The following is a 17,554-nucleotide window of genomic DNA, read 5'->3' as shown; positions in this document are numbered from 1 at the left end:
ATTCTACCCCTGAAGTGAATATCCCACTCCCTCCCCCCTCCCCATCGCCACCAGATTGGCCCTCATTCTCTCCGGTCGCTGGCCCATGCCGAACGTCGCATCGTCGCGGTACACCCAGGCGCCCACGCCGTGCTGCAGGACGGCCGTTGCGCGTGCCTTCTTGTCCGCATCCGAGTCGGCGCCCTTGAGGCCCAGACAGCCATGGAGCGTGAGCCGCGTCTCCGGCCCGCCGGCGGCCTTCGCCTTGTACACCCCGCGGTGCAGGATATTGCTGTCGTAGAAAACCACATCGCCCGGCTGCAGCTCGACCACCAGTTGACCGGGCAGGTAAGCCGCGTACGGGTCCGCCGTTCGCTCGGTCTCTGTCCGCACGCGTCGGTGTGAGCCGGGAACCACGATCAACGACATGTCCGGGCACAGCGCCAGGTTATACTGGGCGTGCGCCTGGCGACCCTGGGGGCTCTTCTCCTGCAGCTGCCGCAGCTCTTCCTCCGGGCTGACCGTCTCGGGGATCCCGTCCCGGTGCCAGCGCAGCTCAAAGTCCTTGGTTTCCGGTGCCACCAGCAGATTGAACAGCTCCATAATCAGAACCTCATGGGTGTCATCATCCTTGTTCGTCAGGTCCTGCACCCCCAGGAGCTCCTCAACCACCGCTACCACCTTGTCGGAAAAGTAACAACGTGCGAACTCCTCCCGGCCAGGCATCTCGGGATGCAGCAGGTGCTGCACGCCCCAGATGCCTCCCTCCGAGGCCGGCGGCACGGCTGTCGGCCAGGGGGGGAACTGCTTGGGCACGGTACGGAAATGAGGCCAGCGACCTGCACGGGTCATCGTCGTCGCGTTCGTGGCTGTCTCTTTCAGCGTCTCGATCTCCGTCGCACTGAGCAGACCGCTTATCTTGACGAACCCGTCGCGCTGGAGGGCATCGAGATGGGGGGTGGCGTGGGCAACCATCGTCTCATCGATTCGTCAGGACGCTAGACTTTGTGTGTTAAACTGACAGAGGAGATCAATTCGGCAGTTTTCCAAACTCTTGTCGGTTCTTGCAGCCTGTAAGTTAGCTATCAGCGCCAGTCTCGAGGTCCGGTTCTTTTGCTGATTCTACCCCGCAGAGATACGATACCGTAGCATCAATCGTCACACCACGGTGGCATGCATCTGGATCCTTGGAAACCCCAGATCATCTAAAATCCGACAATCCAGATCTACATTATACGTCCAAATGAGTTACAGTTGGACTTGGTGGGTGTAGAGAATAATAGCAGTGGTGGTGTAGTGGCTGGCAGCAGTGGTGGCTGGGATTGTCGTGTGCTGAAAAACAATCCAAACAGAATCATCTGGAACTCAGCGAAAGATCATCACTCGGGCATCAACCTGAGAGCCATTCAGCAGGGCCCCGCCATCTGAGCAATCAAGTGAGTGGTGGGGTACAAATTTTCTTGGTATCAGCGCACTTTTTCTTGGTATCTCGTACTCGCGAGGCTCTCTCTAGCGAGGAGGGGTTTTCTTGCGTAAACAAGGACTCGTCGTCACAAGCCAGCGTCGAGAGAAGCTTGGAAGAGAAAAGAGAAAAGCTAACGATGGCTAAATCGATAGGAACAGGCGTCTCGCCTTTTGTGCTCGTGCTCACTGTCGTCCTGGTGCTTTTGCCCACGCACGTCCAGGCGTTTGGCGCTGGGAGTAAGCAGCAGACTACACTACTCCGTACAGCCTGGAAGTGGGATCTCGGTGCTGACGATTGATAGATATTGCGTCCATTTCTCTTCTCGAAGGCAAGAACTGGCGCCATGGCGATATCGAGGATGTTCTCACGACAATCGCTTGCATCAAAGGTCACAAATGGACCTCGTCGATGGTCAAGCGGGTCTACTTTGGCAACTGGCTGCGAGACTATTCCCAGGCCATGGATGTTGGCACCCTGAAGAATCTCCAGGCGGACTCAATTCGAATTTTGGTCTGGATCCTGTCTTTCTTGAGCTTTGGCTACGCGACAAGGGAGTTTGAGGTCACATCAGAAAGACTCGGCGTGTATCGACCAGAGGAACACATAGAGTATGGTCTCTCTCTCTCTATACCTATTCATATCTAGAAAAAAAAACACTAACGTTCTTAGCAATCCCAAAGGCTACGCCGATGATGAAGATGCCCGACAATTTGATCCTCGACTGCGTCCTCCGGTCCGCCAAGTGGAGCTGGATATTGACCCAGACACTGGCATGAAGAACTACATTGCGAATGAGCGTGGCGACTGGGCGACTAGCGCTGCGTACGTTCGGTATAGTCTGGGCCGTAGCATCCACTATGGACGGGTATATACTAGTGGAGGCAGTGACCGCGGCAAAGAAGAAGACCTGTTTGAGGCGCTGCGATGTCTCGGGCAGGGCCTGCATACGCTGGAGGACTTTGCCGCCCACAGCAACTACTGCGAGCTGGCGTTGCGCGAAATGGGCTTCCGCAACGTCTTTCCTCACACGGGCACCGCCACGGAGATCGACCTCCATGGCCATCGGGTCTTCCCCCTCGTCACGGGAACCTTTGGCATGGTGGACTTCTTCCACTCCGTTCTCGGCGAGGCCACCGACCATTTCACCCAGTCCGAGGTCAACGAGATGGACATCGCCCTGGGTGACGCCCAGGCCAGTTCCGGATCCAGTACTCTTCACACCCTAACAGGGCTGCTGGGGAAGATCCCGGGCACCAAGGACCTGGTGTCCGAAGCAAGAGGGCTCGAGCAGCAGTCCGAGGCCCAGGACGCTGCAAACAGGAGCCGAGGAGCCCATATCGGCTATTCCAGTGCCTCTCTGCAAGGAGAGAATTATCCTCCCTCTGGCGGCGAGTACAGCCGAAGCTTTGCCCAACCGGGTGATCAGACCAGAGCTTCATCACCACCATCAGGCTTGCCGGGGCTACCGGATTTCAACCCCAAGGAGACAATCGCCAAGATCTACCCGATCCTCGAGTTCCGCGACAAGGTTGTGCGTAAGCTGTCGGCGATCATCGAGAAGATCCCCGGCCTAGAGGCCCTGGTGGACAAGATCACCGAGACGCTGACCGTCTTCGTCATGTCCCTGTTAGCCCCCTTCATCCGGCCCCTCATCAACGCAGCCTCCAAGTCGCTGCAGACGGGCTCGGCGAGTGCCCTCCACGCGTCGGCCGAGCACCAATTCGAACCATGGACCGACCCAACCTGCACCGACCCGACGCACTCCCTGCTCTCCAAGGATCACTTTGCCAACATGCTCAACGAGCCCGCCGGCCACGTCGCAGCCGCCATCTTGAAATACGTCGCCCCCCGCGTACTCTACGCCTGGGACCACATCGACGTATCCGTCGACCAAGTCCTCGACGACTGCCTGCACGTGTTCCACCACCCGGCGCTCCGCAACATGCACCAAGATGCCCACCGCACCATGTTCGATGCCGTTCAGGCATGGGTCCACGCTAGACCAGACCAGGGCGCAAATCTCAACGATCTCCTCAGCGCCCAGGGTGTCAGGGAGGGCAGGAATAACATCCCCGGCACGGGTGATAATCATGCAGGCCATACGCATACGTCTCCGTTTCCTGCTCTGGGCGGCGCAGGACACGGCCATCCCTCACAAACTCATGGCCAGGCCCAATCGAGTTCGTTCCGCCCATGGGACCAGCTTTCCCAGCTTCCTATCCCCGGTCTCTCGAGTCTGGATAAATGGTCGAATCTGATTCCCAGCGGGTTCACGCGCAGTAGCACCGAGGAATAGTTCTGGCAGTGAGTATGGATATTCAGGTGCATTCATCAGTATCAGTCGGTATTATCAGTATAATTAGTTAAGGTTTTTCGGATATAATATGATCAGTTATTTAGCGCCTAGCGCCATTGATAATCAGTTCTAAAAATCAGCCGAGACGGGGAATCATATAAGACTCCAATTAGACGCCAATGCCCCCCCAACAATGTAAGATATAGATATAGACGCCAATTAACCACATTCGCCATGGAACTGTTCATCAGCAGTCGCCAATCACAGCTTCGTTCCCTCGCGCCCACTATCGCTTAGTCTCCTCGCTCGGACAGTGCCTGAGGATGGTAAGCCTGGGGATGGTGCGACTGCATTGCTTGAACCCTGCTCGGACGAGCCGGTGCCACTTGCCCGCACACTCGCGACTCGCTGGCCGTGGTGCAACCGAGGATTCATAAGCCATTGCACTTGCATTCGAACACTACCGACAGCAGCGTTGGTGTGGGCCATGTCCTCTTTGATTCGCAGACATTCGTTCATGATAGTCATACTGGCGCGAGCATCCAGGTCTGTGATTGCCTGTGACATCCGCGCAACTTCTTCTCGGAGGGACTCGTGCAAAGAAAGAAGGTATGTGTTGGCATTCGATTGGTATGAAAAGCGGTCATCCCGAGGCTGTTGGTTATCAGAGGCGTCTGATGAAGAATTATTGGTCTGTGGAGACTCCATCAAGGTAGACTGAAGTTTGGCCAGCCCCTCCTCAAAGATCTCGTTACGCTGCTGGAGGTGACTGATCTTCAACTCAAGCGATTCCAGTCGCGAGTTCTGGGCCTCGAAATAAGGGCTCATCATTAATAACGGACATTGTTTTTCGTGGGTTATGAGCGCCGCTCTCTTGATCTTCACGGGACACCCATATTTGGACGCCGCACAGGGATGTATGGCCTCGGGGCAGACATCGATGTGTTCTTTCAACGCGTTTCGAAACATGGTCGCCAGACAGTCAGGGCATGTCATTTTCAGATATGGGCAGAGTTCATTCACATGTTCCTATCATGGTCAGTTTAAAGATAGAAGAGACTCAAGATGTTATGGGACGTACGTCGTAGTCCTGCTCTGTGATCTCTGCCTCACAGAGAGAACATACATGCAGCTCATGAAGACACCGATCGTCAGAAGGAAGGTCTTTCCTCCTGATCTTTTTGTTGCAGAGTGGGCTTGGACACTCGATAGGTTTATAGCCACAGTACTTATCGACGTGAGACTGGACATGGCCTCGAGGGACAATCTCCTGACACCCTTCGCTGACAAAGGGGCACCTTACCCGGATCTCATCGCACATATTGGTCAAGATACGAGGAACATTCTGGAACACGTCTTGTGGCGGAGCGCGGCAGGTCGGACAGGTGAACACTTCCAACCCGGTCGTCATGGCGGTGTTTAAACACTTCTGACAGAAAACATGATCGCATTGCAGACGCACTGGTCGGATAAATGGGCAACGGCATATAGGGCACATCAGATGGTCATCATAGCTGGAAACATAGTCCAGTGCGCGTAGGTCGACCGGTTCCTCATAGCCATTACCCGACTCCATTTTCGACAACCTCGGAATCTTATGACTGCCAAAAATCAACCTCAAAGGCAAGACCAGACGCCCTTTTTAAAGCGTACCAAGTATCAATCAAATCCCTTTGCTCTGTATTGTCTGCTCGTACTGTCTCTCACCGAGACAGGACTAGAGAATGATCGCCGTGAGATTGCCGTGAGAGGTGTGAGGCTGAAACGATAGCTGGATCGAAAAAAACCCATGGGGGTTACACGGCGGTAGGAATCTCTTAGACAGGACTGGATACTGGCCATGAGAACGCTGCCAGGGTAGTTGAAGCAGCCTGTCGAGAGCAGATTGAAATGAATTGCGGGGGTGTTGGAAGGGCAAGAGGCTTTGGTTGCGGCAAGTGGGCGGGAGGAGTTGCGTTCCGAGCGATCGTTACCTCCACCGCTCCAGCATCACCTCGACTGGATCCAAAACGCTGGACCCCTATTGATTCTATCACTACATTTCTCATTTCTGGCTTTGTTGGAGGTTCTGGATCACTCGTTCGCTTGAGCACCCCGTTTATACCTCCGTCGTCGCCCTTGAAACGCATTCCTCGTCCCCCCCTCCGTCTCACCTCACCGTTACCTTGGATCACAGGCAGCAGCGCGCTGCATATTGCATACCCATTTGAACGACCCCTATTCCTACGGTACCATTGAAAGGGGGAAAAAAATGTCGAATCCGTCTCAGCTGTTTCTCCTTGCCGATCATATCAAGCTATCGTTACTGGAACGACAGCGAGCGATCTCGTTGGAACTAGAGCCGAACTCGCAGGATGGGGAGATTTCGCGGTCGCTCGAGTCCTTTCGTGAAGGTATCGAGTCGGTGGAGTCGGAATACGCACGCTTGGAGGAGGCAAACCAGAGTGGCGCGGCGGCAGCCTTGAAAGATCAGTTGGACAGCTTGCATCTGCAGTATCGGGAGCTGTCCTCTCAATTCCACGGCGCCGGAGGGGCCAGCAGCGGTACAGTGCAAACCCCGAACGACCCCTCGCTAGCCTCGGATTTTGCCAGAGCCAAGAAGGTCTCTCCGGACCTCAAACAGCCTGTTCCACAGCACCCACAGTCAAAATCCGTGCGGTTCATGGATGCGGCGGCCAACGAGGAGGACCCGAACCGCAACATTCTGTTCCAGCCATACCGGGACGAGCCCTCGCCGCCACGGTTCGATGCAACGAATCTTAGCAACCAGCAGATCCACGACCACCACTCGCAAATCCTCCGCGAGCAAGACGAGCAGCTGGATCGTTTGGGGGAGTCCATTGGGCGACAACACCAGCTGAGCATCCAGATCGGGGATGAGCTGGAAGGACACGTCGCTCTGCTGGACTCCATGGACGGCGATGTCGAACGGCATGCCACTCGCCTGGAAGGTGCCCGACGCCGGCTGGACAAAATCCGGAAGAATGCAGGCGACAATTGGAGCATGATGACGATCATCGGACTGATCGTCATCCTAGTCATTCTGATTGTCATTTTGAAATAGATACCTTCGCTCCCCCTTCCCCCGCACGGTCATTTCCTCGATAATTATTATGATACTCCTTTACGCCGGCGTTATTAGTTCTACTCTCTCTTTCTTATCGGTCTGTCCACTGCGGATTAGACGCATGATGAATTCTATACGAGGGATGCTTTTAGTCACTACCTGGGCAGAGAGCCTTGATATCATTTCCTCGCAGCGTAAACCCGCATGTACAATACATAAATCCGCACATTATACACCCACCAACCAGAGACCTCCAAATTTTCCTCTCATTGCGTCTTGTTTACTGGCCCACTGCGATTCGGCAAATCCTTGGTCTTAGCTTGCATCTTGCTGAAGTCCGAATCCGCATTATCGATCTCGCCACGGTCCGCTTTCACCTATAGCCCGTTTCAGAATCTAATGAATTGATCAAAGGGAGCGGGAAAGGAAGGACATACTGAAGATTCGCTACTACTAGCAAGCTCCTGTTTCCATTTCGCCTTGCCTTGATACGTGCTCTTCAGCTGATCCTGTTTTTCGGCTTCGTAGTATGTCCCTAGATTGTCCCGGTCTGCAGGTATATGTAAGCTGATGACTTCTAGAAACCAGGCAATCATATATATATGGACATACTTGTGTCGTTCTCGTTCAATGACCGCCGCACAGCGACGATGTGGAAGGAGGCGAAACGGGTTCGAGATACGAGGGAACGTGCGGTCAAGAGAGACATGGCAAATCCGCGGTATATTTTATTGAAGGATAGAGATTTTAGGAGGTATGGAGTTTCGGAAGAGGTGGTATAGAATTCTAGTACAGGATGTGGTTTCATTTTATTTATTTGATCCTGGTAACTATTAATGGATATGACGTCAATCATACTCAAGCGTACTAATACAAACTATATAGGGTATATTCTATCCTATACCTGAAATTTATATGATGTTATTTGAGGTAGATAAATGTTTAACTCCATATAATCTATTCTTAATGGCATATTACTTCGAGGTGGTGGTAGTATAGGTTATATTAGTCAATGGATATCTGCTCAGCCTTCTTGGTTGAAAATATATCTCTATATTGACTTGGTCAAGGTCAAATATGACATCATAGAATAGCAACACCATAGTCAATCGCACAAGGATTAGTAAATACTAAAGAGAATAGGCGATTGTTTGCATCCAGCAAGGAGGCTACATGTTGACTTGATGGTTGCTTTTCATTGTACTCGATCACAAGATAAAGGTAAATGATTCCCGACTTCGAGTCACATTAGATGCTTGTTCTAGAACATCGGAAATGAGATTACAAGCATTATTGCTGAACGGCATTCCTTATTCGTTATCCTTGGGCAGTCGCTTTTATGATAGCCATGTAATTGGTAAGTACGGACTAGGTACTCGAACATATATTTCCAACTACAGACCAACGTAGACAGACCAACTGGAATAGATTATCAACCTCTAGTCAATCGTGACACTATGAAGAACATTTTCGTATTGGTCTATGACTCGCACAAGCGAGCGACCCAGCCCGTAATAACAACTCCGCATCCAATCCATGGATTTCCTCACAACCAATCGACCAACCCAGCCTGGCAAGGGAGCATGACCTCTCCAACCAAATGTACATGAAACGAGTAGGAAATAAGGTGAGTGAAGAAGATGAGACGCAATGCAGACCTAAGCCGCAAGCAATAAATCACAACCCAAAAAAGTAAGATAGAACAACAAGACAGTAAGTAAAAAAAAATAATAATAAAGCAAACGAATCTCCCAAGCCCAATATCAATGCAGACGTATATCGTTTCCGCCTTTCTAGATCCCTGAAAACATAATGTCCATCCCACCCAAATAAGAAAATGAACCCCAGATTCAAATATGTGGCAAGAAAAGTTGTTCGCAGGAAATCGCGCCAAGCGTGCCCGTCAAAGCAGCAAGATACCCCAAACAGTAGAACTCCTTAAAACCATGGAACATGTGCGCTGCGTAGCAAGTCGCCAGTCCCTTTCTATACATCACCGCGGGCCAAAACGATAATTGGGGTTTCCCTAACCGAAAGATAAGACAAGGTATCGTGTTAAAAAAAAAGTAAAAAAAAGAGATATGGTAGTGATGGAATGCAAAAAAATTTCGAAACAGATCGTGCAGGCGCCGTCGCTCACGTATCGCAAGAAATCTAGATGGGGCAGAGAGATATCGGTAGTGGAATAAGGTGGGGGGTGTAAGTCGTGATCGAAGAATGGCGAGTATATACAGATGCCGGTTTATCTTTTCGATTTCGTTCAAAAGGCGAAAGAAAGCGAGTATCGGTTTGATCGTAACAAATGCGATGGCCGTATCGGATAAAAAAAAGACAACAGAGAAGAGCAAGAATAAAATTACCCGCGGTTAGGGATCCCTGGTGATGAAGGAAAAAAAAAGACGACTACCCGGTAGAGACCATGGCAAAGGCGTGAAGGAAGCCCTGGAAGCACCTGACGCCGGGACGAGGCACGTGACGTTCTCACCATCGGCGCTGATTCTGCATCACACCGGGGGAGATCGAGGTGGGTGGGCTGGCAAGGGTCATTCCAGTGTGAGGGTTGACGATCGGAATAACTTTGCGGGTGCGGATTGCCGAAGGTTGCTGGTAGCTCATCTGATTAAGATTATTGGCGACGCCGGCAGCCACGTAGGAATTAGTCGAAGTCGGGGAGAGAGAGATGGATGGTGTGACCTGTTGGACAGGTTGGATTTGATGCTGGAGAGGAGACGAGTCGGGGGAGCCACTCGAGAGCGATGAGCGATCGGACGAGGTGGAATGGATCGAGTGCAGCTGCCGCGGGAAGAAAGAATCCAAGTCAATACACACCATTCCTGCGCGTCTAAGGGGAATTTGGGGGAGTTTCCATCCTCTATGGGGGGGAGAGGAGAGGAGAGGGACCGATCGTCATGAACATACATCGTCCTCTGTCAACAGACCGGGGCAGAACTCCAGGTCGTCGTCCAGGTCGAAAGACCGTCCAGCCTCGAATCTCGCACGGAAAGCCGTGACGGCGGGAGCCTCAGCCAACTCTCGCATGCTCTTGACGCCGCGAAACTGGCGCTGAGCGTTCTGAGCTGCGACCTTGGGGCCTCGACGGGGGCGGTGGTGGTTGTTCGAATTCGATGCAGCATGGGCGGCGACACCATGGTGATGATGATGATGCTGTTGCTGCTGGTGGTGATGCTGCTGATGCTGGCCGTAGAAGAACGTTGACATCTTGAAAGCAGTAGTAGAGAGGTATTGTATATGTTGTATTATTTGACGACGAAACGGAAAACAAGCGGTCGGTCCTTCGAGGACAACAAACACTGGTGGCGGAGTCACAAAGGAGACGGACGAGTGGCGATGAGAGAATCAGATGGTGGGTGGCAGGCAGTGTTAATTTTTTTAAATAAAGAAAACGTAGATAATGGAAAGAAGATCGAAAGTGTTTCTAGGGGATGGATGAAAGAGAAAGGAGGAGAGAAGGTTGGGGGGGAGGGAGAGATTGCGGGAGATCAGTTTAGCAGGGTAAGTAGTTAGTTGTGTGGGATAGGGAGGAGGGGAGGGGGGTTTAACGCAGAAAGGCGGGACAAGACGATGAGAAAAAGAGGTCGAGAGAGCCAGGCCGGAGCGGACGGGAGGCGAAAGCAAGAGGGGCTTTTTTTTTCTGCTCAAGGCTGAGACTGTGAGTGGGTGGATGCCGGTGGAGATGGCCAGGGTTGTGATTGTACCTAAGCGTAATGAATGGTATGGAAGACAGGTTAGGTACTAGGTATTTCGTATGGTAACAAAAAAGGTCGTATGCATTGGGTTTGGCGTGGTAAAGCTTCGCCCAAAGAGGCCTAGAGGGATGGAACGGTATTGTCACAGCCCAACAACAAGCAGGTCACGCACCAGCCAGAAACAGCCCCAACCCGAGATCGTTGGCCGCTGCTCAGTGGCGATGGGAGGATCCTTAGCCAATGGAGATTCCAAGAGTTGGTCATAGTGGAGTCCAGCAGCATTTTCCAGGCTAAAGAGGACCAATGAAGGTGCTGCACGAATGACCGTAGACGGCGACTAGGCTGAGCGACTAAGCTGTTTTAGACGCCCGATATTTGATCCTCTCGATTTGACTGGCAGATGGCCAATGCTGCATCGTCATTGAGTCTGGCCGTCCGTATTCCGTACGGCAGTTGGCTGCTTTGGTCTCGGCGCATACTACCAGTACGTATGGTAACAGTCGAGTTTCAATCACTGGTACTTGAGTATGAAGTAGTTACCAAGGTACTGCTACATAGGTAGGTATCTATCTAGGGAGTTAGGTAGGTAGGTATTTGACATAACTAGGTACTACCTAACTAGATACCTCCTAGTAAGTACCTAGGAAGATACCGTTATTTGTTTCACTCCTGGATAATCCATAGGGAATGGAGTAGAATAATTATAGAAATATTCCAAAGACAGGTAGAATATATTAATTCAATATTAATATCAATATTGAAATAGTATGGAGTACCTTAGCTTTAGTTAAGCTTCGCTGTATCGTAACTAAATACCTAGCCTGAAATACGTCTGTCCCTAATACCACTACGGAGTAGGTAGCCGATCGTGCCACATTTTGAGCGCCTTGCATCTCCTACTTTCCGACTGCATGTTTTCCCTCCCTCCAACTGTCAGGCACCTGCAGTGAGAGGTCGGCGCAAGGACCAGTTAGCATGTTCCCCCCACATATGCTCTGCAGGAGACTGGTCGATGCGTTCAGGGGGGATTGGATGGTTTCGGCGGCCAACAGGGCTTGGTTCAGAACCCAGATCACCAGTTGTCGCTTGCTCCTACGGACTACTCCGTCCTACGTCGTCGTCACTGCCCCAGAGACGGAGTAGGTACTTGCTCTGCAGATTACTTTGCAGAAACGGTATAATTATACAGAACAGTAATACTAGGTAACTAACTAGGTACCTGTTAACTACCTGGTACAGTTACATGTAATGACTACCTACATAGCTAGGAGTGGCGGTGCAGAATGCTCGCTGAGTGCTCAGTGCTGAGTGGGCTGAGCATAGTCACGGGACTGTCGACTCACCCATCCTCACCGCCTTTTTGATGATTGTCTCCTGCTCCTGCATTCGATAAACTTTATCTGGGTAGTGTACATATTCTCATGGTGTGATGAATTCATCATTATTACGAGACCACGAGGATCGACTACCAAGTCTAGTTGTATTTATCTGATCTGCTCCATTGGTGGGACAGAATAGTATAATTCCTACATAAATACTCAACACTGACACTGACGTAGATGTAGTTACCCCTGGAGGCTAGTACTCCCGTAAATCTTCCGAACAGACAGGCTGCTCACTATGCATACGGAGTATGGAGTAGTGCACACACCTTGCAGAATCTCCGGAACGTTCCTGGTGTTGTCTAAAGATTTGGCGAGGGATGTTTGTCTTGGCAAAGGGATGGGGTGGCATACAAGACACGAGCTAGACAACCTGCCACGGGTCTGGTTTCAGTAGGCGCTTACTACCTACATAAATACCCCATGACCAAGTTAGTTAACTAACTAGTGAGTGACGGAGGGCCCGTAAATACCCAGTTGTTCTTAAGATAGGTACCTACCTAACCGAAATCGTCGGGTAGTTAGGGTAGATAGTAAACGTTCTACTAGTAACTAGATACTAGGTAGATAGATAACTTCAATGCATTCCATGGTTATGCACTGAAGTGCGGTAAGCTAGACGACGACTAGAACATGCGTGGAAAGATATTTGGTGAGGGAAAGGCCATGTTCGCTTTTGTGAGGGAATCGGGGTAAATCCCTGTAGATTGAATTCCAAGGGCAGTCGGGCCCTTTCGGAGTGAAACCCCCAGCCTCCTACCCACGCCCTTGATGGAATACCAGGAATAGGCTGGCAATTCCGAAATGATAAAGAAGGCAACCAAGAACTTGAAGGTGTCGGAGTAGGTATGTACCACGGTGTATCGTAGATTGAAAAAAAACCCCCCCCTGTATATTGGCTTTCAAATTGAAATGATTGAATTCTAGCATTCCAGTGATCGAGAGTCACTGTATGCTTAGCTCAGATTGATCGATGATCGAGACTCGTACACATGGTTGAGCGGTATCATGCATGTCATGACTCTCTATGTGCACAGTCCCTGACTCCGTCCAGGCCCATGAGCATGCTCCAGGATCATAGAACATGATACCATGCAATCCATCTGCACATACTCTAGTTTGGACCCAGTCGGCAACCCGAGAACAACCGTTGTATTGATGATATAAGACGAAATCTTCATCTTGAGCGCATCAATGAATACCGAAGCGAGCAATACTTCATGTTCGCCAGGACACTCATATTGTAAACCGTTACGGGAATGAGAAGATAGTGTGTATGTTTAACATCTCTTCCTCCGGTTGAAAGCCCTCTAGCCTTTTCAAGTAAGGTGTTTGTTTGATGGCAGGGTAAGACATTGAATGCCCGGCAGAAACGACGTCCCTTGCATTCTGTATCGTAAACACAATTCGAACCGTGAGGACGTTACTTGTCCAAGTTTTTGCTTTTGACGACTCTTCCGATCAATTCCTTGCACGTTTTCTCACTGTACTGCTCCCATACCTCGTATAGAGACACGAGTTCCTGCGTGCATTCGATTACAGCTTTGATATCGACTTCGCTTTCTGCAATCCAGCCGACGAGCTTCTGGATTCGTGGTGGAGGGCCGGAGGCACCTTTCTCTCCTAGCGCGGCGAGAATATTCATTCCTGCTCCGTCTCTCATCGCTCCAGCCAAGGGCGGCGGACCGGACCCATGGAAGCTCGTTTGACTGGGTTTGAAGACGACAGCAATGATAATTGCCATGACAGCAATTACATGAGGGGGATACAACAGCGGTAGGTCAGTAAGATAGTGGTCATTTATCACTGACCATGCAAGAGCCACTTCATCCGAGGTCAACGATAGCTCGGGCTGTAGTTCTGACAATGTTCGGTACGGATGATGGACGATAAGCTGTGAATTCATTTCGGATATCAGGGCAAACTCGCACTCCCCCAGCTTGGCAACGTCCGAAGTGATGAAATCTACCGGCCTTTTAGTGATGCGAACATCTGATTTGCCTGTCTCGGAAGTCCCAAGTCATACCTGGCCAGAGTCCTCGGGCTTCGCCGACGACGAATCGAATGTGCTGAGGGCACTCTTCCATTTTACAGGCAAGGTAGAACGCCGTCGACAAGACGAGATAGGGATTCGTATGCCGGATTTCATTCTTGGTGTAGAACCTCTTAATGTAGACTTGAGCCGTTGCTAGTGCTTGTTGTCTGGTGGACATCCGTTTGCCTAGCTTTGTGAGTTCTACGGGCAAAAAAGTCAGCTAGGATACTCTCAGCCTGTATATATATATCCTCTCACGTTGATTGAAATATATGTTCAGTAGTCGTTGGTCCGGCAATGGAAACTGTGTGTGAGACAACTTGTCTTTCTCCCTCAGCTTCTCGCGAACATCAACCAGCCCCTCTCGGGAGAAGAGCCAGTGACGGCGCTGTGTTGACACCCAATAGTTGGCTGCCATGGTAAACCGATGATTTATCAGCCTGTCCGATGATAGTATCCCGCTTAGACCATGCCTCGATTTCGATTCTCGTGAGATTTCGGGAGTGTCTGCGGGGAAACGATCTTGCGGGGGAATCCTCAGCAGATGAGAACAGTCCTTCGTGAGAGACGAGATCACCCGAAGTTATCACCTGTAGGAGGTCGCTGGCACCGACATCAGGTCCAATACCGCCGCACTGTTGTTCCTTCAGACCGAAAGATTGTTGATGCTGTTGATGACACCTGACCCGACGGGGTTCCCAAATAGGAATGGTAGCAGCAGAGATAGCCATGGTCCCGTGCTTTCCGAGCCGGAGCCCGGTTTTTATCCGGGTTATGTCGTCAAGAGTCAACGCAATTATCGTGAACTTCATTCGGCAGTAGCTCTTGCTCGCCCCCTCCCCCGCCACAGACTTCGGCTGGGTTTGTTGTTATCAGCTCTGCTTCGATGCCCAGTCAATTACTATCACTGCCTGCCGTTCCCTGCCGCGACAGGGTTCTTTGTAAAGAGAAACCTGTCAGCCCTCCCTAGGAAAGGAAAGAAAATAATGACGACTGCCCGCTAGTAATTGGACCTTAAAATATGGCGACCGGCGAGTCCGAAGATGAACGCGATAAAAGACTTGCCAGGCTTTGGGAGACACTCGACACTCGCAGGGAGGGTCATGTTGATCTGAACGGCCTAAAAAAGGGCCTGAGGAAGATTGATCACCGTGAGTTTGCGGCCGAGATGTATCAAGTTAATGTGAATTTTTCGCTTGCTAACCACTGGCTTCTTAAACCACAGCACTAAAGAATGCCGATTCGATGCTTACTGACGTTCTCCGAGCCGTGGATACAAACGAGGATGGATATATCGATTTTTCTGGTAAGACTGCTGCTGATGATGATACCCTTGGAGGGCTAGGTGCAGTCTGCATTCCTCCGACTGCCCTCCTTCTCTTTTCTCTCCATCACTCTCCGCTCTGTGAACCTAATCGTGCCCAGAATTCCGCGTCTTCATCAATCACACCGAGACTGGGCTATGGCAAATGTTCCAGAAGATCGACCGGAACCATAATGGGGAAATTGACAAAGCTGAACTGAAGGCGGCATTCGCGAAATCCGGGGTTATCGTTTCGAATTCCAAGCTGGACGCTTTCTTCGAAGAGGTGGATACGAACAAAGACGGCGTGATATCGTTTGAGGAATGGAGGTATGACTTTTTCAAGTCAGCCTAGAATCACGCGAGGTTCATACTGATCGACCCTAGGGATTTCCTCCTCTTTCTCCCTGCAGAGTCATCATACGACCTGCGCGCTGTTCTGTCATACTACACGGCAACGGGAAATCTAAACCCGGAAGGAGATGTCAACATCAATGATCTGCAGGGTTTAGGTACAGACCACTCGTTTCCTAAACGTTATATATTAGCCCTGAGGGGTTTTTTGTACAAAACTCTTTGCCTACACGCCCTCGAGACATTTATTCCGTCGGTATATGCGGAATCCTGCGGGGGCGCGAGCCCAGGTGTATCATTCGGGACTGAATATGTTTCCATAGATGGAGATTTTGAGCTCGAATGGCTACCAATCCCTCCGCTTGTAGCGATATGGATGTCTATTCGATATTATGAACAGAAGTTGACGGAAAATACCCCTCAATTAGGTTATTTCCTCGCTGGCGGGATCGCAGGTGCTATATCCCGGACCGCGACGGCGCCTTTCGATCGTCTTAAAGTCTATCTGATCGCCAAAATTGGGACAGAGAACCAGGGAGCGAAAGCAACTCAAAACGGAGCACCGGTGAAAAAAGCGCATCGGCAATTAGTGGATGCTGTTAAAGAGCTGTGGCGCGTTGGTGGAATTCGGAGCCTTTTTGCAGGTTGGTTTTGAATATAAGCACCTGTCATTGGATTTAATATCTGATCAGCCCAGGCAATGGGTTGAACGTGGTGAAAGTGATGCCGGAATCGGCCATCAAATTCGGTGCATATGAGGTACGGAAATACGGACGACCTCTGAGCAGAAGAGGTGCTGACATTGAGCAGGCTGCGAAAAGGGCGTTCGCTAGACTTGAAGGCCACAATGACACCAAAAGACTTCTGCCAACATCTCAGTTCTTGTGTGGCGGTTTTGGTGGAATGGTTGCCCAGTGTGTTACTCTTGACAATCCAGCCCCCGTTGACCCGCTCTAACAATTGACCTAGGTGCTTCGTCTACCCTCTTGATACGTTGAAGTTGTGAGTGTCCTGCAATTGCCCGCTATGAAAAGAAATCATGCTCATCTCCGATCCACAGTCGAATGCAATGCGAGACTGTTGAAGGAGGCTTGAGAGGAACTCAGCTTATCGCAGCCACAGCAAAAAAGATGTGGAAAACAAATGGCTTGTACGCATTTTTCCGCGGCTTGCCGCTTGGCCTTGTCGGCATGTTTCCATACGCGGCCATCGACCTCACTACGTTTGAATATCTTAAACGAGCTCTTACCGCTCGAAAAGCTCGCCTTGCCAATTGCCACGAGGAAGATGCTCCCATCAGCAATTTTGCAACAGGAGCTATCGGCGCAATAAGCGGTGCGACCAGCGCGTCGATTGTCTATCCGTTGAACGTTCTTCGGACAAGACTACAGGCCCAAGGAACTGTTCTTCACCCTGCCACATATAGTGGAATCGGCGATGTAGCTCGGAGAACCATCAAAGCAGAGGGTATTCGAGGCCTCTTCCGAGGCTTGACGCCAAACCTTCTCAAAGTCGCACCGGCAGTCTCCATCAGCTACGTTGTGTATGAAAACTCCAAACGGATGCTGGGCTTAAGATGATCATGGGCAGCGCATAAGCTCGCATCGCTTCAACTTCACCATTCTTGAAACACCTTCCAACCTAAGCTATCTAATTCTGTTTTGTTTCCTTTCTTTCTTTTGCTTTCTGCTTACTATCTAGACTCAAAGATACCCATCGATCATCACCCATTGATCCTGGCTCCCTACCGAGGGAATCATCAAAAACCTTCTTCATCACCCTGTGTTCATTTCCCACGTGTTCCCTGCATATCATCTCACACTTCCCCCTCCCCCCCCTCGGAGTAAGTCTACGAGCCTTGTCCTTTGAGACTGGCTTCGAATCTCTAGGCTCAGGAATAGAGGGGGGGGGAAGGACAAATAAGCATTACTAAGGCGTTTTTTCCCTCTCCGTCACTACGTGAAAG

At 50.8% G+C, this 17,554-nt stretch overlaps 10 protein-coding genes across 10 annotated transcripts; 4 read left to right on the top strand and 6 right to left on the bottom strand.

Moving 5' to 3' along the window:
- Nucleotides 1-3: 3 nt before the first annotated feature.
- ASPZODRAFT_148499 (hypothetical protein) lies at nucleotides 4-954 on the bottom strand (the record flags this gene model as incomplete). The annotated part of the gene is made up of 1 exon (XM_022725380.1): nucleotides 4-954. One exon carries the CDS (start codon nucleotides 952-954, stop codon nucleotides 4-6), a length of 951 nt encoding a protein of 316 aa, XP_022585679.1.
- Nucleotides 955-1,580: 626 nt separating this feature from the next.
- On the top strand, nucleotides 1,581-3,740 carry ASPZODRAFT_12007 (hypothetical protein; the record flags this gene model as incomplete). The annotated part of the gene is made up of 3 exons (XM_022721245.1): nucleotides 1,581-1,680; nucleotides 1,746-2,052; nucleotides 2,114-3,740. The coding sequence occupies 3 exons, from the start codon at nucleotides 1,581-1,583 to the stop codon at nucleotides 3,738-3,740; spliced, it is 2,034 nt and encodes a 677-aa protein (XP_022585678.1).
- A 130-nt stretch (nucleotides 3,741-3,870) lies between these two features.
- ASPZODRAFT_329732 (hypothetical protein) lies at nucleotides 3,871-5,653 on the bottom strand. Its single transcript, XM_022728249.1, has 2 exons — nucleotides 4,822-5,653; nucleotides 3,871-4,769 (listed from the first exon to the last, which is right to left on the bottom strand). The coding sequence occupies exons 1-2, from the start codon at nucleotides 5,314-5,316 to the stop codon at nucleotides 4,002-4,004; spliced, it is 1,263 nt and encodes a 420-aa protein (XP_022585677.1). The 5' UTR covers nucleotides 5,317-5,653; the 3' UTR covers nucleotides 3,871-4,001.
- Nucleotides 5,654-5,991: 338 nt separating this feature from the next.
- On the top strand, nucleotides 5,992-6,804 carry ASPZODRAFT_138275 (hypothetical protein; the record flags this gene model as incomplete). Its single annotated transcript, XM_022724436.1, has 1 exon — nucleotides 5,992-6,804. One exon carries the CDS (start codon nucleotides 5,992-5,994, stop codon nucleotides 6,802-6,804), a length of 813 nt encoding a protein of 270 aa, XP_022585676.1.
- Nucleotides 6,805-7,073: 269 nt separating this feature from the next.
- Nucleotides 7,074-7,516, bottom strand: ASPZODRAFT_12004 (hypothetical protein; the record flags this gene model as incomplete). The annotated part of the gene is made up of 3 exons (XM_022721244.1): nucleotides 7,074-7,184; nucleotides 7,245-7,357; nucleotides 7,420-7,516. 3 exons carry the CDS (start codon nucleotides 7,514-7,516, stop codon nucleotides 7,074-7,076), a joined length of 321 nt encoding a protein of 106 aa, XP_022585675.1.
- Nucleotides 7,517-8,285: 769 nt separating this feature from the next.
- Nucleotides 8,286-9,440, bottom strand: ASPZODRAFT_329044 (hypothetical protein). The gene is made up of 4 exons (XM_022728247.1): nucleotides 9,168-9,440; nucleotides 8,818-8,833; nucleotides 8,726-8,773; nucleotides 8,286-8,665 (listed from the first exon to the last, which is right to left on the bottom strand). Exons 1-4 carry the CDS (start codon nucleotides 9,293-9,295, stop codon nucleotides 8,354-8,356), a joined length of 504 nt encoding a protein of 167 aa, XP_022585674.1. The 5' UTR covers nucleotides 9,296-9,440; the 3' UTR covers nucleotides 8,286-8,353.
- On the bottom strand, nucleotides 9,289-10,026 carry ASPZODRAFT_148495 (hypothetical protein; the record flags this gene model as incomplete). Its single annotated transcript, XM_022725379.1, has 2 exons — nucleotides 9,289-9,600; nucleotides 9,727-10,026. 2 exons carry the CDS (start codon nucleotides 10,024-10,026, stop codon nucleotides 9,289-9,291), a joined length of 612 nt encoding a protein of 203 aa, XP_022585673.1.
- Nucleotides 10,027-11,979: 1,953 nt separating this feature from the next.
- On the top strand, nucleotides 11,980-12,389 carry ASPZODRAFT_127187 (hypothetical protein). Its single transcript, XM_022721677.1, has one exon. The coding sequence runs from the start codon at nucleotides 12,135-12,137 to the stop codon at nucleotides 12,291-12,293; it is 159 nt and encodes a 52-aa protein (XP_022585672.1). The 5' UTR covers nucleotides 11,980-12,134; the 3' UTR covers nucleotides 12,294-12,389.
- Nucleotides 12,390-13,319: 930 nt separating this feature from the next.
- Nucleotides 13,320-14,349, bottom strand: ASPZODRAFT_163027 (hypothetical protein; the record flags this gene model as incomplete). The annotated part of the gene is made up of 3 exons (XM_022726605.1): nucleotides 13,320-13,897; nucleotides 13,923-14,132; nucleotides 14,190-14,349. The coding sequence occupies 3 exons, from the start codon at nucleotides 14,347-14,349 to the stop codon at nucleotides 13,320-13,322; spliced, it is 948 nt and encodes a 315-aa protein (XP_022585671.1).
- Nucleotides 14,350-14,952: 603 nt separating this feature from the next.
- ASPZODRAFT_148493 (hypothetical protein) lies at nucleotides 14,953-17,168 on the top strand (the record flags this gene model as incomplete). Its single annotated transcript, XM_022725378.1, has 8 exons — nucleotides 14,953-15,082; nucleotides 15,157-15,237; nucleotides 15,357-15,564; nucleotides 15,622-16,232; nucleotides 16,286-16,347; nucleotides 16,399-16,502; nucleotides 16,558-16,590; nucleotides 16,649-17,168. The coding sequence occupies 8 exons, from the start codon at nucleotides 14,953-14,955 to the stop codon at nucleotides 17,166-17,168; spliced, it is 1,749 nt and encodes a 582-aa protein (XP_022585670.1).
- Nucleotides 17,169-17,554: the final 386 nt, after the last annotated feature.

This window comes from Penicilliopsis zonata (assembly GCF_001890105.1).
Source record: "Penicilliopsis zonata CBS 506.65 unplaced genomic scaffold ASPZOscaffold_1, whole genome shotgun sequence".
Taxonomy (NCBI): Eukaryota; Fungi; Ascomycota; class Eurotiomycetes; order Eurotiales; family Aspergillaceae; genus Penicilliopsis; species Penicilliopsis zonata.
This window is presented reverse-complemented; position numbering and strand designations above follow the sequence as displayed.